The sequence below is a fragment of the Mobula birostris genome, chromosome 5 (assembly GCF_030028105.1).
Source record: "Mobula birostris isolate sMobBir1 chromosome 5, sMobBir1.hap1, whole genome shotgun sequence".
NCBI lineage: Eukaryota > Metazoa > Chordata > Chondrichthyes > Myliobatiformes > Myliobatidae > Mobula > Mobula birostris.
Window position 1 is genome coordinate 93379181 of NC_092374.1, and position 27045 is coordinate 93406225.

Below are 27045 nucleotides of genomic sequence, written 5' to 3' on the forward strand. Positions count from 1 at the left end.
GATTCTTCATTGCTGTTTCCATAACAATTCTGTTTTGCCAGTCAGGCTTGTTGGCCTTGAGTTGAACCCCCGAACCTGGAGGACAGGTTGACCACTCTTAGTCTGGCTTCTACCTTTTGACCTGTTTGGCATGGGTGACCCTACCAAGAGCCAAAGCTTAAAGCCCTGACTCCAGCCAAGGTAGCTCTCTGGCACATTGAGGCATGCAAGCCTCCAAACCCAACGACAAGGTTGTAGTCCTTGGAGGACCATTTAACCTTCTCAGGCTCTAGTGACCTGTGTTTGATTCTGACCACCATTGCTGACTATGTAAAGTTTGCACAGTCTCCATTGACTGGGTGGGTTTCCTCCCCCATCCCAAAGACATACTTATTGGTTGGTTAATTGGCTGTTATTCAAGGCTTTTCTTTTTGGGGTGTATTATGATGAGCGATGACCTGATAGGGGTGTACAAGATGATAGGAGGCATAGATAGACTGGACAGCCAGAGACTTTTTCCCAGGGTGGCAATGGCTAATACAAGAAGATATAACTTTAAGGTGATTGGAGGAAAGTGTAGGAAGAATGTCAAAGGTAGTTCTTTTACTCAGGGATTGGTAAGTACATCGAACACATTGCCAGGGGTAGTGGTAGACGCAGATGAATGAGGGACACTTAAGACAGATACATGAACAATAGAAAAATGGAGGGCTATGTGGGAGGGAAGGGGTAGATTGAACTTGGAGTAGGTTTGAAGGTCAGCAGAATATAATGGACTGAAAGGCCTGTACTCTTCTGCATTCTATGTTCTATTACGAGTTGTAAGAGAATTTGGTGTATCCTTGAGGGAAAAAGGGATGCAGTGGAATAAGACAGGGGACCCAAGAGATTGGGATCTAGATCTAAACACTGGAGGAACTCTGTGGACCAGGCAGCTTCTTTGGAGGCAAAACTAACACATCTTCTGGTTCTGAGGGCTGGCATAAACCTGATGGGGTGAACAGCCCCCTTCTCTGTCACAGCAAATATAACATGAATATAGCATTTCTACCAATGTGAACATTTTTATAGAAAGTTAAAGTTGGAGGGGAGAGTCTACTGAATCTTAATTTCAGCACCCGGAAGGTGCAAGTGTATTCAAACTCAAGATGATTGGGGTTCAATTCCTGCCATTGTCTATAGCAGTTTGTACATTCTCTCCATGACCGCACAAGCTCCCTAGATGCTCCGGTTTCCTCCCACGTTTCAAAGGTGTACAGGATAAGGTTAGTGAGTTGTGGACTTACTATGTTGGTGCTGGAATATGGCGATATTGTGGGCTGCCCCCAGCACAATCCTCACTGATCTAATTGGAAGCAAATGGCCCATTTCACTGCGTGTTTCAATGTACATGTGACAAAGTAAATAAATAAAGCTAAAAATACCTAAACAGTCCTGCCGAAAGGTTTCGGCCCGAAATGTCAATAGTACTTCTTTCCATAGATGCTGCCTGGCCTGCTGAGTTCCCCCAGCATTTTGTGTGTGTGTGTGTGTGTGTGTGTGTGTGTTGCTCAGATTTGCAACATCTGAAATTTTCTCTTGTTTATGGAATAAACTCCTAAACGCATTTTGTTTAGAAGGGTTAATTTGCAGGTTGAAACTGTGGAGAGGAAGGCAAAGGCAATGTTAACATTCATTTGAGAGGACTGGAATGTAAAAGAAAGGATGTAATGTTGAGGCTTTATAAGGCCTCACTTGGAGTGTTTTGAGCTGTTTTGGGCCCCTTATTGAAGAAATGATGTGCTGACACTGGAGAGGGTTCAGAGAAAGTTCACAAAAATGACTCTGGGATTGAAAGGCTTATCATACAAGGAACATTTGTCGGCTCTGGGCCTGAACTGACTGGGATTTTAGAGGAATAAGGGGTGACGTCATTGAAACCTATCGAATGTTGAAAGGCCTTGATAGAGTGGGTGTGGAGAGGATGTTTCCTATGGTAGGTGAATCTAAGACCAGAGGATACAGCCTCAGAATAGAGAAGCATCCTTCTAGGATGGAGATGAAGAAGAATTTCTTTAGCCAAAGAGTGGTGAATCTGTGGAATTTGCTGCTACAGGCAGCCATGGAAGCCAAGTCATTGGGTATATTTAAGGCAGAGGTTGAAAGATATTTGATGGGTCAGGGCATGAAGGGATATTGGGGGGAAGGAAAGAGATTGGAGCTGAGAGGGAAAATTGATCAGCTATAATGAAATGGTGGAGCAGACACAATGGGCCAAATGGCCTAATTCTACTCCTATATCTTATCATCTAATCAGAGTATTATAGAGCTGCAAAAGTACCTTGTTGCTCTTGATTAATCAATCTCTCGACTAATGGGGGCCCACACACCAAATGCCTTCTTAACCACCCTAACTTGTGCAGCAACTTTGAGGATTCTATTGACTTGGACCCCAAGATCCCTCTGTTCCTCCACATTAAGGACCCTGTCACTCACCTTGTACTCTACCTTCGTTTGATCTTCCAAAGTGAATCACTTCGCACTTCCCATCTATCAATCACCTTACTACTTTTTTATTTCTATTTTTACACGACTTATTTAATTTAACTATTTTATATACATATATATATTCTTACTGTAATTGACAGTTTCTCTATTATCATGTATTGTATTGTACTGCTGCTGCAAAGTTAACAAATTTCACAACATATACCGATGATATTAAACCTGATTCTGATTCTGATTGAATCTTATTTTCTGGAACTCCATCTGCCACTTCTTAGCCCAGTCCAGCACTGCCTCCTATCAGTGTCCTATTGTAACCTAGGGCAACGTTCTACACGATCCACAACTCCACCAACCTCTTTGTCATCTGCAGACTTACTAACCTGCTCCTCACTTCCTCATCCGGGTCATTAGTGAGGGAAAGGGTTCCAGAACAGATCCCTGCCCAATAGCACTAGTCACAGAGCTCCAGGCAGAATACACTCCATCTACAACCACCTTTGGCCTTCTGTGGGCCAGTCAATTCCGAATCCATGCAGCCAAGTTTCCCAGGACCCCGTGCCTCCTGACTTTCTGAATGAGCCTACCCATAGGGAACTTTGTCGAACCCCTTACTAAAATCCAAAATGCGCCACATCAACTCCTCTACCTTCATCAATTTGTTTTGTCACTTCCTTGAAAAACTCAATTAGGTCCGTGAGGCACGACCTACCCCTCAGAAAGCCATGCTGGCTATTCATAATCAGACTGCGCTTCTCCAAATGGTGATAAATCCTGCCCCTAAAAAAACCTCTCCAGTAGTTTGCCCACAATTGGTCTGTGATTCCAAGGATTATCCCTCTTACCTGTCTTGAACCATGAAGCCACATCCACATCCTCCAGCTCTCTGGTACAACTCGTGTGGCCAGGATGGATGCAAAGATCTTCGTTAATGTCCCAGATATCTCTTTCCTTGCTTCCCATTGTAACCTGTCCGGCCCAGGGCCTCATCTATCCGAACGTTTTTCCAGAGTCTCCAAAGTTATCTCTTCCTGAATGTCAACATGCTCCAACGCATTAGCCCGTTCTACACTGCGCTCACCTTCATCAAAGTCTGTCTCCCTGGTGAACACTAAAGCAAAGCATTCATTAAGGACCTCCCCTACCTCCTCAGACCCCAGGTACATGTTTCTCCCCCTGTCGCCGACCGGTCCTACCCTCACTCCAGTCATCCTTCTGTTCTTTGCATAAGTAGAGAACACCTTGGGATTTTCCTTAATACTACTCGCCAAGGCCATAAGGCCATAAGACCATAGACCATAGAACATAGGAGCAGAATGAGGATATTCGGCCCATTGAGTCTGTTCCGCCATTCCAGCATGGCTGATTTATTATCCCTCTCAATCCTATTCTCCTGCCTCCTTTGATGCCCTTACAAATCAAGAACCTATCATCTCCAGTTTAAATATACTCAATGACTTGACCTCCACAGCCAACTGCAGCAATGAATTCCAGAGATTCACCACCTTTTGGGTAAAGAACTTCCTCTTCATCTCTGTTCTAAAGTGACATACTCCTAATCTGAGATTGTACCCTCTGATCCTGGGCTCCACCACTATAGGAAACATCCTTTCACGTCCACTCTATCTAGGCTTTTCAATGAGTTTTAAATGAGACCCTTCTTGTGAAACTTAATGACACATGAGAGGCCTTCTCATGTCCCTGACTTGCTCTTCTAGGTCTCGACTTCATTCCTGGCTACCTTATAACTCTCAAAAACTCGGCCTGAATTTGGTTAATAAATTTTAAGGATAGAAACATAGAAACATAGACAGCCTACAGCACAATATGGGCCCTTCAGACAACAAAGCTGTGCTGACCACGTCCTTACCTTAGAAGTTACCCAGGGTTAGCCATAGCCCTCTATTTTTCTAAGCTCCATGAACTTATTCAGGAGTCTCGTAAAAGACCCTATCGTATCTGCCTCCACCACCGTCGCTAGCAGCCCATTCCACGCACTCACCACTCTCTGCGTAAAAAACTTACCCCTGACATCTCCTCTGTACCTACTTCCAAGCACCTCTCATGATAGCCATTCAGCCCTGGGAAAAAGCCTCTGACTATCCACACAATCAATGCCTCTCATAATCTTATACATCTCTATTAAGTCACCTCTAATCCTCTGTCGTTCTAAGGAGAAAAGGCTGAGATCACTCAACCTATGGTCATAAGGTATGCTCCCCAGTCCAGGCAACATCCTTGTAAATCTCCTCTGCACCCTTTCTATGGCTTCCACATCCTTCCTGTAGTGAGGCGACCAGAACTGAGCAAAGTACTCCAAGCGGAGTCTGACCAGGGTCTTATATCGCTGCAACATTACCTCTCGGCTCCTAAACTCAATCCCACGATTGATGAAGGCCAATGCACCGTATGCCTTCTTAACCACAGAGTCAACTTGCGTAGCAGCTTTGAATGTCCTATGGACTTGGACCCCAAGATCCCTCTGATCCTCCACACTGCCAGAAGTCTTACCATTAATACTATATTCTGCCATTATATTTGACCTACCGAAATTAACCACCCCACACTTATCTGGGTTGAACTTCATCTGCCACTTCTCAGCCCAGTTTTGCATCCTATTAATGTCCCGCTGTAACCTCTGACAGCCCTCCACACTATCCACAACACTCCCAACCTTTGTGTCATCAGCAAACTTACTAACCCATCCCTCCACTTCCTCATCCAGGTCATTTATAAAAATCATGAAGAGTAAGTGTCCCAGAACAGATCCCTGAGGCACACCACTGGTCACTGACCTTCTTTGCCTTCTGTGGGCAAGCCAATTCTGGACCCACAAAGCAATGTCCCCCTTGGATCCCATGAAACGCCTTGCTGAATTCCATATACACTACATCTACTGCTCTACTTTCATCAATATGTTTAGGCACATCCTCAAAAAAATTCAATCAGGCTCATAAGGCACAACTTGCCTTTGACAAAGCCATGCTGGCTATTCCTAATCATATTATGCCTCTCCAAATGTTCATAAATCCTGTCTCTCAGGATCTTCCCCATCAACTTACCAACCGCTGAAGTAAGACTCACTGGTCTATAATTTCCTGGGCTATCTCTACTCCCTTTCTTGAATAAGGGAACAACATCCGCAACCCTCCAATCTTCCAGAACCTCTCCTGTTCCCATTGATGATGCAAAGATCATCGCCAGAGGCTCAGCAAACTCCTCCCTCACCTCCTACAGTAGCCTGGGGTACATCTTGTCCGGTCCCAGTGACTTATCCAACTTGATGCTTTCCAAATGCTCCAGCACATCCTATTCCTTAATATCTATATGCTCAAGCTTTTCAGTCCACTGTAAGTCATCCCTACAATCGCCAAGATCCTTTTCCATAGTGAATACTGAAGTAAAGTATTCATTAAGTACTTCTGCTATCTCCTCCGGTTCCATACACATTTTTCCACTGTCACACTTGATTGGTCCTATTCTCTCATGCCTTATCCTCTTGCTCTTTACATACTTGCCTTAGGGTTTTTCTCAATCCTGTCTGCCAAGGCCTTCTCATGGCCCCTTCCGGCTCTCCTAATTTCATTCTTAAATTCCTTCCTGCTAGCCTTTTACTCTTCAAGATCTCTATCATTACGTAGCTTTTTGAACCTTTTTTTAAGCTTTTCTTTTCTTCTTGACTAGATTTACAACAGCCTTTGCACACCACGGTTCCTGTACCCTACCATCCTTTCCCTGTCTCATTGGAATGTACCTATGCAGAACACCACGCAAATATCCCCTGAACATTTGCACATTTCTGCCGTACATTTCCCTGAGAACATCTGTTCCCAACTTATGCTTCCAAGTTCCTGCCTGATAGCCTCATATTTCCCCTTACTCCAAATAGGCGCTTTCCTAAGTTGTTTCCTTGTTCCTCTTCCTTTTTGACTTCCTCCTCTTCCTCTTGACTAAATTTCCATGTCACTTGTCAACTATGGTTCCTCCCTCCCTTCCCTGTCTTAGTGGGAAAGGGTAATGTGCAGGACAATCTTTTACACAGAGATTATAGCTGTCTGGAATGGGCTGCCAGGAGCAGTGGTGGAAGCAGGTACAAAAGAGGCATTTAAAATGGCTGTTAGGTAGACACATGAATAGGCAAGGAATGGTGGGTTATGAATCATGTACTTTTCGAAGTGATGTAGTGTGACTTAGCGTCGTGTTCAGCACAGACACTATGGGCTGAAGGGCCTGAACCTTTGCAGTACCGGTTCTCACGAAAGAAATCAACCAAATTCTGTAGTATGCAGTCTAGGTATATAAATTCAGTGGCCACCTGTACCTCTTCTTGTTAATGTAAGTGCCTAATCAGCCAATCATGTTGCAGCAACTCAATGCATAAAAGCTTGCAGACATGGTCAAGAGGTTCAGTTATTGTTCAGACCAAACATCAGAATGAGGAAAGAATGTGATTTAAGTGACTGACTGTGTTGGTGTCAGGCGGAATGGTTTGAGTGTCTCAGAAATTGCCTATCTCCTGGGTTTTTCATGCACAATAGCCTCTAAGGTTTATAGAGAATCGTGCGAAAACCAGAAGAAAAACATTCAGTTAGTGACATCCAGTGGGCAAAAACACCTTGCGAAGAGAGAGGTCAGAGGAGAATGGACAGATGGATTCGAAGTGGTAGGAAGGCAATAGGGACTCAAATGACCACACATGACAACAGTGGTGTGCAGAAGAGTGTCCCTGAATGCACAAGACATTAAACCTTGAAGTGGATGGGCTACAGCAGCAGAAGACATGAACATACACTCGGTGTCCACTGGGCGTATCTTACCCAATTTTGATCAGTCTGCTAAGCTGAGTAATGGAAATGTAAAAGGCAGAGTATTCAGTCAAGCACTTTCCAGTGTGGTTGGCAGACAAGAGTTTTGTGATCTCATATACAATGGCAAAATATTGCTAATATTAATGAATCCCTGCTTCAGTTACAGCTGGATCGCGTAACGAAGAAAAGCTTATTCACCACCTATTAGACAACTATAACAAGAGGATCCGACCAGCAAAGACCGATGGAGATATCATTAATGTGACGTTGAAACTCACACTAACCAACCTCATTTCATTGGTAAGGAAAATCCTAAAAACAAATCATGGTGGCAAATTTAATGAGATATTTTAATAAAACAATCCAGAAGCCTTTTCACAAATGGTCAGTCAACAGTCTGCCTATTTCATTTGGTAGGATGCGTGATTGAATTTCAACCTAATCCAACTCTTTTAGCCCCTTCTGGCCAACTATAAATGATAAAGCAGAAACGGCAGATAAAGTTGAAATTCTAACTGTAAATGAAGGCACTGCCAAGGTAGACACAGCACACAAGATCCCAGGCAGTGTTTACGATGGTATATATGTAAGATCTTATAATGCATGTAGAGAATTCACGCTATCTCCAGTGATGTAAACATGGTATATGGTGTCCCTGACATGCAGAGAAGGTACACGGACCTCAGGAAATTCAGAGATGTACATAAAGTTTTTCCCATTTTAGAGATGAAACAACAATGTGCAATCCATGACCACAGACAGCTGTGGAGTCAAGTCACTGGGTATACTGTACTTAAAATGAAGGTTGATAATAGATCAGCCGTGATGGTGGAGCAGACTCAATAGGTCGAATGGCCTAGTTCTGCTCCTATGTCTTATGGTCAATGTAGAGATGGTAAGTGAGGTCTCTGGGAGTATAGAGATGGTACATAGTATCTGTGAAAATGTTGAGATGGTGAATGAGGTCTCTGGGAGAATAGAGATGGTACATGGTGTCTATGAAAATGTAGAGATGATTAGTGAAGTCCACAGCAATGTAGAGATGAACAGTGTAGAGAGGGAACATGGGATCTTTTATTTTAATTTTTTAATTTGCACAATTTGTCTTCTTTTGTACATTGGCTGTTTGTCAGTCTGTTTATGTATAGGTTTTTTATGAATTCTATTTTGTATTGTATTTCTTTATTTTTCTGCAAATGCCCACAAGGAAATGAATGTCAAGTAGAATATTAAGACTATAAGACAGTGAAGCACAATTAGGCCATTTGACCCATCGATACTGATACCCTTTGCCTTTTGATCATGTCTGATCCATATCCCTCTCAACTCCATTCTACTGCCTTCTCCCTGTAACATTTCACACCCCAACTTAGCAAAAATCTATCAACCTCTGCTTTAAATACACTCAATGACTTGTTCTCCACAGTCGCCTGTGGCAATGAATTCCACAGATTCACCACCCTTCGGGTAAAGGAATTCCTCCTCATCTCTGTTCTAAATGGACGTCCCCCTATTCTGAGGCTGTGCCCTCTGGTCCTAGACTCTTCTACTATAGGAATCCACTCCACATCCACTCTTTTGAGGCCTTTCAACATTCCATAGGTTTCAATGAGATCCCCCTCTCATTCTTCTAATTTTACTTTGACGATGGCAGGGAAGAAATGGTACATAAGGTCCCTAGCAAATTAGAAATGGTAAATGGGACTCTCACAATGTTGAGAGAGTTCATACAGTTGGTGACCAAGTAGAAACTGCACGTGGACTCTCTGGCAATGTAGAGCTGGTGTTTGATAGTGTTGACCGTGTAAAGAAAATACTTGGTGTTGCAGGGGAAATAATTATGAGGGTTAATACTTAGTAATAGAGATATGGATTGTGCTAATGTAACAGGGAATAACAGACAAAGTAGAGACATGGAATGCAGCAGCAACAATATCTAAGTTTCAGAAAGTTCAATAATTATGTTATAGCATACAACTATTGTTTAATATAAAATTGGATTTTAAAGATTCAAAGACATTTATTAACAAAGTTTGTATGCGGTATGCAGCCCTGAGATTCGTCTTCTCACAGACAGCCACGAAACAAAGAAAACCCTGGAACCCGTTCAAAGAATAAACATTACCACCCCCATGTGCAAAAAAAAACATTCCCGCAAACGGCATCAGCTAAATAAAAGAGTGAAAAAACAGAATATAAAACACAAAATGGAAAGAGTCCAGTTGTATTCAGTTCTGCTCAATGTTCATTATCTGCAGTCTGCAGAGCCAGTCCTCCCCGATCAAAATCGCACAAAATACCAGCGAGAAAAAAAGAGCGACCAGAAACCAGAAACACATCATAACGTGAACATCAGAGTCCAATCCACAAACTTGTTGATTCTCCCATAGCATCGAAAGTGAGGGAAAGAGAAAGAAAAAAAAAGAAACTATCACACACAGACACCCTCCTCTGGCAGCAACAAACAACAAGATATAGACAATGCTGAACATCCACTTACCTTCCGCTCTCGCCACAATCATTTCAATCTTCCTCGACGCTTTAAATTGGTGAGATCAGTGAGAAATGGAGTCAATCATGGGCTTGCACCCATCTCTGGGCTTCTTGCTTCGCTCAAAACTCCCTCAGAGACAGCAAAGCACCAGATTTACTACTAGACCTGTGGACGATCATTTTATTCTGTAATCTGTTATTTAATAAAATCTTTCTATAATCAAAATGTAGTTATAGAAGACAAAACATAGAAGAGTACATCACAGGAACAGGCCATTCGGCCCACAATGTTGTGCTGAACCAGCTAAAAAGCAAATCAAAAACACCCAAACACTGTTCCCTCCTACCTACACAATATCCATATTCCTCTATCTTCTTTACATCCATGTGACGATCTAAACATTTCTTAAAAGCCTCTAATGTATTTGCCTTTACCACTGTACCAGATAGCCCATTCCAGGCATCCACCATTCTGAGTAAAAAACTTACCTCTCACATCCCCTTTGAACCTACTCCCTCTCACCTTCAATGCATGCCCTCTGGTATTAGACATTTCAACCCTGGGAAACAGATACTCCCCATCTACTCTATCCATGCCTCTCATAATCTTGTACACCTCTATCAGATCTTCACTCAGCATCTGGTGCTCCAGCGAAAACAACACAATTTTATCCAGCCTCTTGTGATAGCACATGCCGCCTAAGCCAGGCAGTATCCTGGTAAACCTCTTCTGCGCCCTCTCCAAAGCCTCAACATCCTTCCCCCGTAGCCATTCCCCTGCTAATCCCATCAGCTGAGAATGCAAAAGCTGTATTATATTCAATCTCAGGTAGAGCAGCCTTAGCTGGTATTCTACTGAGTACCACTTTTTAGTAAATGGTCCATTAGTCAAACACCAACTCTGTGATCTTTCAGTTTGCTGTTACAATTGGTGTAGGATTCTTACAACGCAGAGAGAGTTCGAGGGGTTGATGACCAAGTAGAAATTGCACATGGTCTCTCTGGCAACTTTAAAATGGTAGATAGTATTTATGACGGAATATAGATAATAGATAGGATCTCCGTGCAGTATAGTTACATGATGTCTGTGCAGTATGTGGGTTCCCTAAAAGTAAATAGACAGTAAGTTGGTAGTATGGAGATGAGTTCAAAGTTCAAAATAAATGTTATTATCAGAGTACATATATGTCACCAGATATAACCCTGAGATTTATTTTTCCTGTGGGCATACTCAATAAATCTATAGAATAGTAACTATAACAGGATCAATGATAGATCAACTAGAGTGCAGAAGATAACAAACTGTGCATGTGCAAATGTAAATAAATAGTAATAAGTAATGAGAACATGCGGTAAAGAGTCTTTAAAAGTAAGATCATTGGTTGTGGGAGCATTTCAATGATGGGCAAGTGAGTGAAGTTATCCTCTTTGGTTCAAGAGCCTGATGGTTGAGGGGTAATAACTGTTCCTGAATCTGCTGGTGCGAGTCCTGAGGCTCCCTGTACCTTCTAGCTGATGGCAGCAGTGAGAAGAGAGCGTGTGCAGGGTGGTAGAGATCTCTGATGATTGACGCCGCTTTCCTACAACAATGTTTCATGTATTATATGTTAGCAAGCAGACATCAAATGCAGAGTTGGAACCAGTAGACATAAGTGTTTTTATGTCTACTGTTTTAGCCTTTAGATCTGCAGATCTTCTGACCCTGCTTCTTTGAGTCTGAATGCAATGATACAAACTCTAATCATATGTTTATTTCCAAACAGAATGAAAAGGAGGAAGTACTTACTACAAACGTCTGGGTTGAAATAGTAAGTATTGTTTTACCCAGCCCTGTGACTGAAAGCTTTGAGAATATGCTGACTGTGCTCATAATATATAGCTCTCCATATCTGCTTCAAACTCAGTGAGTATCCTCCTCCGGTATTTTACTGTAGTTCTTCACTGGATCCACTCAAAAGCGACACCATAAGACCATAAGACATAGGAACAGAATTAGGACATTCTGTCACGGCTGATTTATTATCTCTCTCAACCCCATCCTCTTGCCTCTCCCTGTAGCCTTTGATACCCTTACTAACCGAGAGCCTATCAACTTCCGCCTTAAATGTACCCAGTGACTTGGTCTCTACAGCTGTCTGTAGCAATGAATTCTGCAGAGTCACCATCATCTGGCTAAAGAAATTCCTCCTGACTCTGTTCTAAAGGGATGTCCTTCTATTCTGAGGCTGTACCCTCTGATCCCACAGTCTCACACTAAGGGAAACATCCTCTCCACGTTCATTCTATCGAGGCCTTTCAACATTTGATAGGTTTCAATGAGGCCCCCCCTTCATTCTTCTAAACTCCAGTGAGCACAGGCCAAAAGGCATCAAACACTCTTCATACACTATTAACCCTTTCAATCCTGTGACCATTCTCTTGAAACTCCTCTGGGGACCATAATTCATGTTGGAATAGAAGTTCCATCATTATACCTTACCCCTTCCACTAATAGTATTTTTTTGAATTTCCCTACATTGATTGGGACTGCCATAGTGTTAAGGAATTGGATGGTACAAAAATTATTAAGTATAAACACAAGATGCAGCAGCACACACAAAATGCAGGATGAGGAACTCGAGCAGGTCAGGCAGCATCTATGGAAAGGAATAAGTGGTCTCTGCTGGAGGTGTTGACTCTTTATTCCTTTCCATTAATGCTGACTGATCTGCTGAGTTCTTCCAGCATTTTGTGTGTGCTACAGATGGGCAGATGGAGCAAAAGGGGAAGAGAACTGCGAGGTAAGAGGCTTGGGAAGAACATCGTGTGTGAGAGAGTGTGGGTAGATCAGAATGAGTGGGAGCTGGTGACCTGAAATTTAAATGCAAGAGATTTGGCAGATGCTGGAAATCCAGAGCAACACACACAAAATACTGGAGGAACTCAGCAGGTCAGGAAAGGAATAAATAGTCAACATTTCGGGTCGAGAGCCTGTCCAAAAACATTTTCTGAAGAAACCTCCAGATAGCGCTAATAGAAAGTTGGGGGAGGGGGTGGTGAAATATCTCACCTCCTTGAGAAGGAAGCTGGGTAAGGGTGGGTAAGAGGCTGAAGTGTCAGTGAGGGAGCACTTTGGGAACAATGAGCATAATTCATTCCATTATGGGAAAAGATAGGAATGGTCCACAAGTTCAAATCTGGGCTAGTTAAGCAGGAACTTGTGATGGTTGATTGGGAATAATGTCTGCAGATAAATGGCCATCTGGGCATGTGGGAGTGAGACAGGAAGAGTCCAGGGCCAACAGGTTCCTTGTTAGAACGTGCATACCCCCAGTCTTCTTCCTGGAGTGCCGTGTCATTTGACACGGGTGATCATGGTCTTATCCATGACCGTGATAGTTCTTGGCAAAATTCTCTACACAGGTCGTTTGCCATTGCCACCTTCTGGGCAGTGTCTTTACAAGAAGGGTGACCCCAGCCAATATCAATACTCTTCAGAGGTTGCCTGGTGTCAGTGGTCACATAACCAGGACTTGTGACATGCTCCAGCTGGTCATACGAAAATCCACCACCTGCTCCCATGTCTTCAAGTGACCCTGAAATCCTGATCGGGGCGGAGGGTGGGGGCGCTGAGCAGGTGCTACACCTTGCCCAAGGGTGACCTGTAGGATGGCGGAGGGAAGGAATGCCTCACACCTCCTTTGGTCAATTGATGAATCACAAATATAATGCAACAATAACAATAATAAATTAATAACAGGGCATGGGAACATAGCGGTTAGCACAGTGCCTTACCATGCTAGCTGTAAGATCGAGGTTCAATTCCTGCCACTGTCTTTAAGAAGTTTCTACGTTCTCCCTGAGATCACATGGGTTTCTTCTGGGTGCTTTGCTTTTCTCCCAAATTTCAAAGATGTATAGGTTAGTGTGAGTAAGTTATGGACATTTATGTTGGCACTGGAAGCATTGGGACATTTCCTTGCTGATTTGAGTAACACACACAAAAAACTGAGGATCTCAGCAGGCCAGGCAGCATCTATGGAAAAGAGTACAGTCGACATTTCAGGCCGAGACCCTTCAGCAGGACCCTCGCTGATTTGATTTGACAAAAAATGATGCATTTCACTATATACTTTGATGTATATATGATCTCACTTATCGAATATTGAAAGGTCTACACATAGTGGATGTGGACAGGATGTTTCCAATAGTGGGGGAGTGTAGGACCAGAAGGCACAACCTCGGAGTTCAAAGATGTCCCTTTAAAGCAGAGATGAGGAGGAATTTTTTTAGACAGAGGGTGGTGAATCTGTGGAATTCTCAGACAACTGTGGAGGCCAAGTCATTGAGTTTATTTCAAGTAGAGCTTGATAGATTCTTGATTAGTAATCATGTCAAAGATTATGGGGAGAAGGCAGGAGAATGGTGTTGACAGGGATAATAAATCAGTTATGATTGAATGATGGAGCCGACTTAAAAGACTGTATTTCCTAATTCTGCTCCTATGTCTAATGGTGCTAATCAATCTGAAATCATACAATTAGCAACACGGAGAAGGCCCTGTCACCTCACCCTCTACATGCCAAACTTGATGCTGTTCTACACAACTTCCATTTGCCTGCATTAGGCCCATATCCCTCTACATCTTCACTTTGCTATTGGTAAATAGGGTTATTATTGTCCCAGATATTGAGGTACAGGACATTGAGGTAGTACAAGGTAAAGCAACAACAGAATAAAGTGTTGTTGTGGGGAATCACTCTGGGATTGCCAGAAGACACAGTGTCATACTCGTGAGCTGAGAGCTTAGGGTTAACAGTGCCAACTGCAAGAGTGGGGATACGATTCCTGGACTGTCTGCAAGAAGTCTGTATGTTCTCGTTGTGACCGTGTAAATTTTATCCTGGTGCCCCACATGAGGAAATCAGAGCACCCAGGGGAAGCCCACGCGGTCATGGGACTTTTTTAAATTGATTTCATTGATAGCATTTATTTTCACACTGACCCTCTGTGTCACAATCAGGGGTTGGTTTAAATAAATATATTTTTCACTTATTATTTTCTTGGTGTCTGCATTCATGAGTCTGCGTTGTCCTTGAATTGTTTACCTTTTATGTCTAATCGTTTGTCATTGGACGAGCTCTGGGTTTTCACTGTGTGTTACAGGTGTCTCATTTGGGATCATGGGGGTTGTTAAACTCTCTTTGTATTTATCACCTTTATCTGATTTGTGGTAATTGAATTAGCACAGGAACTTCAATGTCTTGCATTGTGGTTGTTGCCTTTGGGGGTTCTTGCTTCGACTGGGCACTGGGGCTGTCTAACTGATCCTGAATTCCTACATTCTCTGGGGCGTATTGCAGGGGGTCTTGCCGACCCTTCTTTGCTCGGCCGTGGTGATTCCTTGTCGGGTGAAACTCTGACCGAGCTCTTCTGTGTATAGAGAGTGATTTCAATTCTTCAAGATTCTGTTTTGTTTGCCTGAGTTCTTGTTAGTTTTGCTGGATAATTACTGAAATAAATCTTTTCTTTGAATTGCCGAAGTCTCTGGGATTCCTATACTTGAGTTCGCTAGTGACCCTGACACAGTCCTTTCTCCTCTGTTGTACAACCATGAATGGTAATTATATGGATCAATATGGATGTGTATTTCCTTTCTATTGACAGCAATGGAATGATTATCGCATGTCCTGGAACAAATCTGAATATGATGGAATAGACCTGATGAGAGTCCCTTCCACCTTGGTCTGGCTTCCTGATATCGTCCTTGAGAACAAGTAGGTGCCCCCTTCTCATGACTACCATCAGGGAGTGTACAGTATCTGATCGATTGTGAAAATGCAGATGTTCCGGTTGTGATGGCCATTCACGTGGACTTCCGAGGACAAGAGAGGGGAACTACCTCAGTACAACTTTTAAATCTCTGTTTAAAGAAATTAGCCCTTGAGTATTTTAAATCTCTCCCCACTTATGTTGTACCTGTGCCCTCTGGGTTTTGACTCCCCAATTCTGGAATAAAAGACCTTACCATACTCCTCATGATTTTGTACATTTCTATGAGCTCAACCTTCATTGTTCTGCGTACCAGGGAATAAAAATCCAGCATGACCAATCTCAGGTCCTCTAGTCTAGGCAGCATTCTCATAAATCTCTTCTGCACTCTCTCGAGCTTAACAATGTTCTTCCTATACCCTTATATACCCAAGTGATAGCAGTGGGGAGGAAAAGAGGGATCTTGGGTTCGACATCCATCGATCCTCAAAGATGCCACACAAGTTGATTGTAGGAGCCATGTATTGTGCATTTATTATGGATTGCAGTAATCTGTCACGTGGGTTGAGGCATGCTGGAAGCAAATGAGTATCGTCACGTATTCATGCTTTGTCCTTGTTAGTTAGTTTAGTTTAGTTTTGAGAAGGGGTGAGCCAGGGATAAATTTTTGTTTGTTGACCATTAATTACTCTTATTCTGCTTATTTCATTATTTGCCAATTTGGTTAGACTAATTTCTAAGATTACTATGTGATTGCTTGTCTTTGCTGGTTGCGTAATGCAAGATTGAACATACTTTTTTGACTTGGAACTTAGTTATTTGGAAGCGTGTCATACAGTGCTGGGTCTCTCTGCAGTTTAGGTTTGTTCTCAACTAACCGCTACATTGATAGGGTGGTTAAGAAAGTGTATGGTGTGTTGTCCTTCACTAGTTTGGGAAATGAATTCAAGAGCCACGAGGTAATGTTGCAGCTCTATAAAACTCTGGTGAGACCATGCTTGGAGTATTGTGTTCAGTTCTGGTCCCCCATTATAGGAAGGATGCGGAAGCTTTAGAGAGAGTGCAGAGGAGATTTACCAGTATACTGCCTTGCCTGAATCAGAGAGCATATTTTATAAGGATAGGTTGAGTGGGCTAGGGTTTTTCTCTTTGGAGAGAAGGAGGATGAGAGACAACTTGATAGAGGTGTACAAGATAATAAGAGGTATAGCTTGAGTGGGCAACCAGAGACTTTTACCCAGGGTGGAAATGGCTAATATGAGTGAGCATAAGTTTAAGGTAATTGTAGGGAAATATAGAGGGATGTCAGAGGTCAGAGATATTTTTTTTTCCACACAGAGAGTGGTAGGTTTGTGGTACGTGCTGCCAGAGGCAGTGGTAGAGGCAACTATATAAGGGACATTTCAAAGAATCTTAGCTAGGAACATGAATGAAAGAAAAATCAAGGGTATGTAGGAGGGAAGAGTTACATTGATCTTGGAGTAGGTTAAAGGGTCAACACTACATTGTAGGCTGAAGGGCCTGCATTGTGCTGTAACGTTCAATGTTCTATGTTCTGGGAAGGAAAAATGAGCGGCTACGTGGGAGGGCAGAGTTAGATTGATCTTGGAGTAGGTTAAAAGGTCAGCACAACAGTGTGGACCAAAGGGCCTGCACTGTGTTGCACTGTTCTGTATTCTGACCAAAACTGGACTGCAGAATTCTGATTGTTGGATTTGCCCTCTCCTACTCCAGCATCGATGGCCAGTTTGAAGTCGCTTACTATTCCAATGTTCTTGTCTACAATACCGGTAATATATACTGGCTGCCGCCTGCGATATATCGAAGCACCTGCCCTATCGCTGTGACATACTTCCCTTTCGACTGGCAGAACTGTTCCCTTATCTTCAGGTAAGTGGCGAAGATATGGAATAGAGCACTAGGGTGTGTACGGGCAGGAGGCACAAGAGCCTTGCGTCCCACACCACCATGTTTAGGAAGTTATAACCCTGCAACCATCAGGTTCCTGAAATGGCATGGATAACTTCACTCACCTCAACACTGAACTGACTCCACAAACTACAGACTCTACAACCCCAATGTATTTTACTGTTTTTATTATTGATGCAATTTGCCTTCTTCTACACATTGGTTGTTTGTTACTAATATGTTTCCATGAACTCTGTTACTAGCTGGTGGTGTGGTGGCATCAGCACCGGACTTTGATGCGAGTGGTTCTGAGTTCAAATCCTGTCCGCTCCTTGCCTGTTTTCCATCCATGCTGGGTTGAACATCAAGCTAGCAAGTCAGCCTCATTTAAAAAAGAATAGACAAAGGCTAAGAAAATGGCAAAGGTTGCTGCCCAATGTGCCACCAGGCGCAGAGAGGATTGACAACAAACTCTATTGTCATTCTTCACTTTCCTGTAAATGGCCGCAAGAAAATTAATCTCAAGGTAGCATATGGTGACGTATACATACTTTACTTTGGACTTTGAACTTGGAACTTTTCAACAGGTAGACACTGGGGATAAGAATTCCATGGCTGTTTCTTTATTCATTCGCAAGCAAGCTCCCATTGGGTCTATCCAAATATCTATTTCATTTCGCACTCCCTGATATCTGATGGCCATCTAAAATATTATGCTTTAGCTAGGTTAATTGGTTGTTGTACATTTCCTGCAATTAGGCTGGAGTTAAATAGTTAAATAGGTGGGGTTGGTGGGTGGTTTGGCTTGTGAGTTGGGAAGGGCCGGAATCGCACTGTGTTATAAATAGTTAAACATTTACCGTGTCAGTGGGTGTTGAGTGCATATAAAGTCTCTATCAAAGGAGGTGTAAGGCGCTCCTTCCCTCCACTAGCCTGCAGGACACCCTTGTGCAAGGTGTAGCATCTGCTTGGCACCCCCTCACCCACCCAGAAGGCAAACCACTTCAGTAGAAAAAGTTGCCAAGAACAATCATGGTCATGGAGAGACCATGATGTCCCATGTCGTACAACACGGCACATAATGAACGAACAAACTCTGTCAGTGTTTAAATGAAAAGAGGCTTTTTAAGTAATTCCAACAGCACCTTTCTCCACAGTAAATGAACCTTCTGAAGATCTCAACTGTCAATATGTTCTAAGTAAAGTTATTATCAACGTACGTTTATGTTACCATATACAACCCTGAGATTCATTCTCTTGCAGGCATTTAGATTTAAAAAAGTGCAGTAGAATTTATGAAAATCTATATATAAACAAAGACTGACAAAAAACCGATGTGCAAAAGAAGACAAACTGTGCAAATAATAATGAATAATACTGAGACTAAGAGTCCTTGAAAGTGAGTCCATCAGTCATAGAATCAGCTCAGATTAGTGGTGACTAATGTTCTCCACACTGGTTCAGGAGCCTGTTGCTTGTACTGTACGTTGTATATCTTTACCACTATCCGGTAGTGTAGCAGGGCGGTGCAGTACTGTTGACGGATGGCACAGTAGTGTAATAGTCTGTGCAACCCTTTACGGCGCCAGTGAGCAGCGACCAGGGATCAATTGCTGCCGCTGTCTGTAAGGAGTTTGTATGTTCTCCTGTGACTGCATGGGCTTCCTCCAGATGCCCTGGTTTCCTCCCACATTCCAAAGATAGGGTTAGTGCGTCGTGGGACTGCTATGTGGCACTTGATGTGTGGCAACACTTGCAGGTTGCCCCCAGCACATCCGTGACACATTTCTATGTATGTGACAAATAAGGTTCAGCTTTGATCGATGGATAAACATTGGTTAGGACACCACACCAGGATTATGTCTTTTGTTCTCTTTGAAATAGTTGCCATCGTGTCTTTTACACCCTGACAGAAATTTTAAATCATCCACAAGTTATTTGTCTTTTTGTGTGTTTTTTCATTTATTCTATTGTATTTCTCTGTTCTACTGTGAACACTTGTAAGAAAACGAGGTAGTAAATGGTGACCTATATGTACTTAGATAATAAATTTACTTCATACTTTGAACTATGAGAAGTTAGTGCCTCTGACTGAGCCTACCTCCCTCAGTAGGATAGTGAGATCTCCATGCTATCATTTCTGGATTGGGATATATACTCGGTGGCTACTTTATTAGAACACCTGTATACCTGCTCATTAATGCAAATATCTGATCAGCCGATCACGTAGCAGCAACTCAATACATAAAAGCATGCAGACATGGTTAAAAGGTTCAGATGTTGTTCAGACCAAACACCAGAATAGGGAAGAAATGTGATCTAAGTGACTTTGACCATAGATTGATTGTTGGTGCCAGATGGGGTGGTTTGAGTATCTCAGAAACTGCTGATCTCCTGGGATTTTCATGCACAACAGTCAAAGTATGTATATAAAATGCAACTGAGAGTCATCCTCCTGCAGCCATCCACAAAACAAAGAAACACCATGGAACCAGTTCAAGAAAACATCAAAGAGTGGTTGCACAGACAGCAAAAAGTGACCAGACACCACATGAAACCTAGAGTGCAGTAGTGTTCAGTTAGTTCAGTTCAGCGCTGCACCGCTAATCAATGCAGTCCGCGGGGCCATTCTTTGCCAAAGTGCCCCAGTCCACATTAATTGCTCTGATCAAACTGCTCAAAAATAGTGAAGAAAGAGTGATCAGAACCCAGGAACACATGTAATCTGCACCTCAGAGTTCCCCAAGACAAGTCCACAGCCTTGCCAAAACAATCTTGACAATGTGGATCCCAAGACTCTTGCACATTCCTCCGACAGCAGCTAGCAAGAGGGAGAGGAAGACTGGTCAAATGCAGGCAGATGGCACTGAACACCCGCCCATCCTTCGCACTCATTCTCATCAACTTCAACCTTGCTTGACACCTCAGTTGGAGAAGAGTAACGGAGTCGATCATGGGTTCATGCTCTTGACACCTCAGTCAGAGAGAAGCAATGGAGTCGATCAAGGGCTCGAGCCCTCAAAATCTCAGTCAGAGAGAAGCAATGGAGTCAATCAAGAATTGAGCACTCGAAAACCCGGTCAGAGAGAAGCAATGGAGTTGATCATGGGCTCGAGCACTCGACACCTCAATCAGAGAGAAGCAATGGAGTCAATCAAGGGCTCAGCCCTCAAAACCTCAGTCAGAGAGAAGCAGTGTAGTCAATCGTGGGCTCGTGCTCTAACGCCTCAGTCGGAGAGAAGCAACGGAGGGCTCGTGCCCTTGACACCTCAATCAGAGAGAAGCAATAGGGTTGATCATGGGCTCTAGGCTTCCAGGATGCACACTTTGCTCCAATCCTCATCGAACTGCCCTGGAGACAGAAAATCACCAGATCGCTCAATTGGCCCCAAACACACACCATCAAAATATAAATCACAGGTTCCAATTGCACTAATTGCACGCAGTTTAGTAGTAGAGTCATATTTGACAGAAGAAGTAAATGTAGTTTCATGAACCATCTGTAGGTTGGTCACATTGTTTGCTGATGTCATCTTGACAATGATGGCACCAGAGTTTACAGAGAATGGTGACAAAAACAAAAAAGTTTAGCAACCGGTAGTAAAAATGCCTTGTTTAACGAGCGAGGTCAGTGGAGAATGGTCAGACTGGTTCAAGTTGACAGGAAGGCAACATTAACTCAAATAACCATGTGTTTCATCAGTAGTGTGCAGAAGAGCAACTTTGAAGGTACAACACATTGAACCTTGAAGTGCATAGTTTACAGAGTCTTTTACAGTAGTAAAGGACCCTCTTCTCAAGGAGGAGATACAGAAACCTGCGGGCACAAACTCAGCAATTCAGGAACATCTTCCGCTCTGCCATCTGATTTCTGAATGGACATGAACACTACATCACTACTTACTATTTCTATTTTTGCACTACTTATTTAATTTTGCTATCTAGTGTATATACATTTGCTGTAATTCACAGTATTTTTTCTCTGTGTTACTTTGTATTTCATTGTACTGCTGTCACAAAGTTAACGAATTTCATGACATCTGCCGGTGACATTAAATCCTATTCTGATTCTGATCATGAACATACATTCAGTTGCTATTTTTTAGGTTCAGGAGCTTCCTAATAAAATGGTCACTGAGTGTATATGTAATTTGTTAATAAATTTATTTTGACTTTGAGAATTTATTGCCTCTGACTGTGCATATCTCCCTCAATACAATGATGAGATCTTTACGATAACATGGATAACACTATCCTACTGAGGAGGTATGCACTGTCAGAGGCACTAACTTCTCAAAGTTCAAAGTATAAAGTAAATTTATTATCAAAATACATATATGTCACCAGTTATTACCTTAAGACTCATTTCTGGTTTGGGATATATATTTATATAATTCATGGTAAACAGAGCCACACAGAGAATCTTCACATCCGTATCCTTTGCATCCTTTGAGGGAGGATTAAATTCCCTTCGAACTGAAAGCTGATCTGGTTATTCCGGTTGGTAATGTGGAAGATGAGCAAGTGTAGAAATCGAATTTCATTCTGTCAGTGGCAGGAGGAAGAGAGGATTCTATTAATGCCTCTGAAATGCTTGCTGTATCTGTCAAGTCACTGGAAGCAGCGGGTCAGGGGCACACGTAGGTCAAGGGTTTCCGAATAACTTCCAACGTTTCTAATTTGACATGAATCATTCCTCAAGCAACTGCAGAAGGAGGAGCCAGTGGTTTAACTATTTCCTGCTATTGACTGATCCTCACACCAGGAAGCAAAGTTACAAAATTTAGCAACACTTGCCCAACCTCAGACAGGGTTCAACCAACTTCAGAAATTTGGCAGCTCCCCACATTCTGATAAGAAGTTGAACCAATGACAAAAATGCATTGTTTTAACTTACACAGTTTAGAGTCATAGAATGCTACAGTGCAGAAGCAGGCCCTTCAGCCCATTTAGTCCATACTGAAATATTATTCTGCCTAGTCCCATTGACTTGCATCTGTATCATAGTCCTCCCTACCCCCCCATCCATGTACTTAACTAAATTTCTCTTAAATGCTGAAATTGAACTTGCATCCACCACTTGTGCTAGCAGTTTGTTACATACTCTCACCATCCCCTGAGTGAAGATGTTCCTCCTAATTTTTCCTTAAATATTTCACCTTTCACTCTCAACATATGATCTCTACTTCTAGTCTCCACAGCCCAGTTTTATGCATAAATTTAAGATCATTATAAAATACATTTTTTTTGTTTCGTGTAGTTAAGATCACAGTCTTATTCCATCACACTTGGCTTCCCCTATTTTGCAGCCCTCCAACTCTGTCCCTTCAGCTGTCTGAGCCTCAAGCACAAAAATTCCCTCCCTACACCTTTCCACTCATTTAAGATGCTTAAAATGTCTATCTCTATGTCCTAGTTAGATTCAGATTTATTTATTTATCGCACCTGCATTGAAACATACAGTGAAATATTGTTTGCATTAACAACCCAAGGGTGTGCAATACCTCCATATGTAGCCGGTGGCCCTCTGAAGTATAGTACTGCGTAACAGTCTGAGGCATGTACTGTACCGTATATATATCCTGGGTGCCTAAGACTTTTGAACAGTACTGTGTTTGTCAATGTGGAGCGGAGAGTGAGTTTGTAAATCTGCTGGTAGCAGAGGATGTTGGGAATGGTGAGGATGGAGCGCCGTGGGAGGGGCGTGGGACAGGTGGCAGAGTAGGGGCAGGGGACGGGATGGATGGGTGCAGACACACCCAGCCCTGAGACACCAAGCAGGGTCATTTGATTCCAAACAATTGGTTTATTGATCATTACAGAATGTCTCTCTGGGCCTTCCTTCTCCCTCTCCTCTCCCTTCCCCTTCTCCTAACCATGATTCCCTTCTCTCTGCCCCCTTCCCACTCTCGGTCCACAATAGAGACCCAGATCAGAATTGGGTTACCATCACTCACATGGTCATGAAATTTTATTTTTTTTGCTGCAGCAGTACAGTGCAATACAGTAAATTACTACAATATTGTGCAAGAATCTTAGGCTCACGAGCTATAAATATGTGCCCAAGACTTCTGCACAGTACTGTACATTGGGGTATTTCTACTATAAAGAAAGTACACTTATGAAGGTTGATATTGTTGTTATGATATGTTTTCCATGAACAGTCTTCCTGCTCCTGGTCTCTGAGGCGGCCAGCATGGGGCCCTGAGCTTCATTGGGTGGTCTTTGCTTCTCCAGAACTTCAGTGAGTGGTGGTGGCAGGTGTGATGATGTATTTTTAGGTTTCTAGGAGTAAAGTTCCAGTGTTTTTTTTTGGTAATTCCGTGACACAATACCTCGGACTGCATTAGATGGGTTTAGGTCTGAGCCACGAGACTCCAAGGTGGAGTGAATATGATAGGGAAGCACTTACACAGGAGAGGAATTCTCCAGCTTGCATCACCGCCTGGGCCCAGCACATCAGTGCAGTCACAAAGTAGGCACACCAGTGGCTCTACCTCTTCAAGAGTGTGGGGAGATATGGTCTGTTACCAGAGACTCTGTAGTATGGAGCTTCTATTGCGCAGGATCAAAAGAGGCTGCAGAGACTTGTAGACTCAGCCAGTTCCGTTACGGGCACAACCCTCCCCGCCAACGAGGACAATTGCAAGAGGCAGTACCTCAAGATGTGGCATCCATCACTAAGGACCCTCACCATCATTACTACCATCAAGAAGGAGGTACAGGAGCCTGAAGCTGCACACTCAATTTTTTAGGAACAGCTTCTTCCCCTCTGCCATCAGATTTCTGAATGATCCATGAACCCACGAGTGCTATCTCACTGTTCCTCTTTTGCACTAATCATTCATTTATTTATCTGTCTGTTTATCCATTTATCTTTCTGTCTGTCAATCTATCTATTTATCTTTCTGTCTGTCTATCTATCCATCCATCTGTCTATCTTTCTGCCTGTCTATCCATCTATCTTCATGTGTCACAATGGGGGCATTGGGAACGGACCCAAATGCAAGACACAGACACTGAAGTACTAGGAACAGGACTTGACTAGAGTAGGGATGTGACAGGATACAGACAAGGAGCAGGGGCAAGAACGCAGACTTGGGGTAGGACATGGACTAGACAGGGAACCCGGACAAGGAACTATGAACTACGAGCCTGGGCTTGAACCCCAAACCAGAGACTGGACAAGGACCCAGAACCTGGGTCTTGCCTCGGGCTTGGGCCCCAGAACCAGACAAGGACATGACATGACTGCAGGACTGGAGGCTGAGGTCTTGAGGCTTGAGGCTTGGAGACAGGCTTGGGGTCTTGAAGCTTGGGTCTAGGGTACCTCGAGGCTTGGGTATGAACTCCAAGCCAGAGACCGGGCAAGGACCCAGAACTTGAGACTTGACTCGGGCTCGGACCCCAGAACTAGGCGAGGACAAGAGGAGGCTACAGGACTGGACATGGCTTGGGTGAGGAACTCCTGGGTAGGGCAGGAAAAGGCACATGGATAGGACTGGACTAGGCACGGACTGGATGGGGCTTTCAGGAGCACGGAGCCTTGGACTAGAAGAGACAGGAGCATGGAACACAGAGCCGGGACCTCTCCTTGGGAACAGGACGTAGGGCCGGGACTCATACACAGAATAGAAACATAGAAACATAGAAAATAGGTGCAGGAGTAGGCCATTCGGCCCTTCGAGCCTGCACCGCCATTTATTATGATCATGGCTGATCATCCAACTCAGAACCCTGCACCAGCCTTCCCTCCATACCCCCTGATCCCCGTAGCCACAAGGGCCATATCTAACTCCCTCTTAAATATAGCCAATGAACCGGCCTCAACTGTTTCCTGTGGCAGAGAATTCCACAGATTCACCACTCTCTGTGTGAAGAAGTTTTTCCTAATCTCAGTCCTAAAAGGCTTCCCCTTTATCCTCAAACTGTGACTCCTCGTTCTGGACTTCCCCAACATCGGGAACAATCTTCCTGCATCTAGCCTGAACATGAAGAGACGGATCACAACACTAGGTAGCGGCAAACGGCCGGACCTACCTAGCAAAGGCGTGGACACAGAGAGACAATTCCACACAACAAAAGACATTTCGTTATCTTGACCTAACAAGGCTCCGGTCTTGCTCCAGCAGTAAAACTTCAGTGATATAGGCGGGGTATCCAGGCTAGGTGAGCAGGCAGAGAGTCAGGCAAGGTATCCAGGCAGAAAGTCAGGCGGGGGGGGGGAGACAGAGAGGGGAACAGGACCATGCAGCAGGGAATCCCTGGTTTGCAGAGGTAGTTATGTCTCAGCCCCAAAATGAGAATCATGTGCCTACAACAGAAACTGGGGAAAACCAGAAACCCTGGAATACGGAACTATGGACCGGACTGTGAACCGGAATACAGACTTCACGGACTGGACCATGACATTCTGTTCATCTGCCTATCTATCCTTCTGTCCATCTATCTATTTTACTGTCTGTCTATTTATCTGTCTGTGTCTCTGTCTATCTGTCTGTCTATCTATCTTTCTGTCTATCTGTCTATCTATTTGTCTGTCATCTGTCTACCTATCTCTGTCTATCTGTCTGTCTGTCTATCTACCTATCATAAGGCGTAGGAGCAGATTTAGGCCACTCAGCCCATCGAGTCTGCTCCGCAATTCAATCATGGCAGACTTATTATCCCTCTCAACCCCATTCTCCCCTCTTCTCCCCATAATCTTTGATATCCTTACTAATCAAGAACCTATCAACCTGTGCTTTAAATATACAGTGCCCAATAACTTGGCTGCCACAGCCATCTGTCACCACTCTTTGGCTAAAGAAGACCCACCTCATCTCTGTTCTAAAGAGACGGAGGTGAGTGACGGAGGCCGGCTTTGCCAGTAATGCCTCACCAACCAAATATCGACCATGGTGCAGCACAATGGCTCAGCAGGTAGTTCTGCTGCCACACAGTTCCGTGACACCAGGTTCAATCCTGATCTCAACAAGATCAAGATCATAACTGTGAGGCCAAGAGTCCATTTTATCCTATAAAGCTCTGGTGAGGCCACATCTGGAGTATGACATACATTTCTGGTTCCCCCACTATAGGAAGGACGTTGAGGCTTTGGAGAGGGTGCAGATAAGGTTTACCAGGATGCTGCCTGGCTTAGGGGGCATGTGTTATCATGAGAGGCTGGTTGTTCTCGCTGGAGCACCAGAGGCTGAGGGGAGATCTGATAGAAGTTTATAAGATTATGAAAAGCATAGAGTGGACAGAGAGAATCTGTTTCCCAGGGTGGAAATGTCTAATATCAGAGGGCATGCATTGAAGGTGAGAGGGGGTAGGTTCAAGGGCCATGTGAGGGGTAAGTTTTTTTACTCAGAGTGGTGGATGCCTGGAATGTGCTGCCTGGTATGGTGGTAGAGGTAAATACATTAGAGGCTTTTAAGAGACACTTAGGTAGACACATGGATGTGAGGAAGATGGAGGCATATGGACAGATTTGGGAACAGCTTCTTTCCAACTGTGGTAAGACTGCTGAACGATCCTGACCTGGATCTGGGCCGTACCCTCCAAATATCTGGATCTGCCTCTCGGTTTTTTTTCACTACCTTACTTTCCATTTTTCTATTTTCTATTTATGATTTAT

The 27045-nt window shown here is 43.5% G+C and overlaps 1 protein-coding gene across 1 annotated transcript in view; it reads left to right on the top strand.

The window, feature by feature from the left end:
• The window catches only part of chrne (cholinergic receptor, nicotinic, epsilon), a 76762-nt gene that overhangs the window by 9946 nt on the left and 39771 nt on the right, over window positions 1-27045 (top strand). The window contains exons 2-5 of the mRNA XM_072257235.1: window positions 7432-7571; window positions 11528-11572; window positions 15411-15520; window positions 17250-17405. Coding sequence (XP_072113336.1) covers window positions 7432-7571; window positions 11528-11572; window positions 15411-15520; window positions 17250-17405 — 451 coding nt within the window. The remainder of the gene's footprint in view (window positions 1-7431; window positions 7572-11527; window positions 11573-15410; window positions 15521-17249; window positions 17406-27045) is intronic.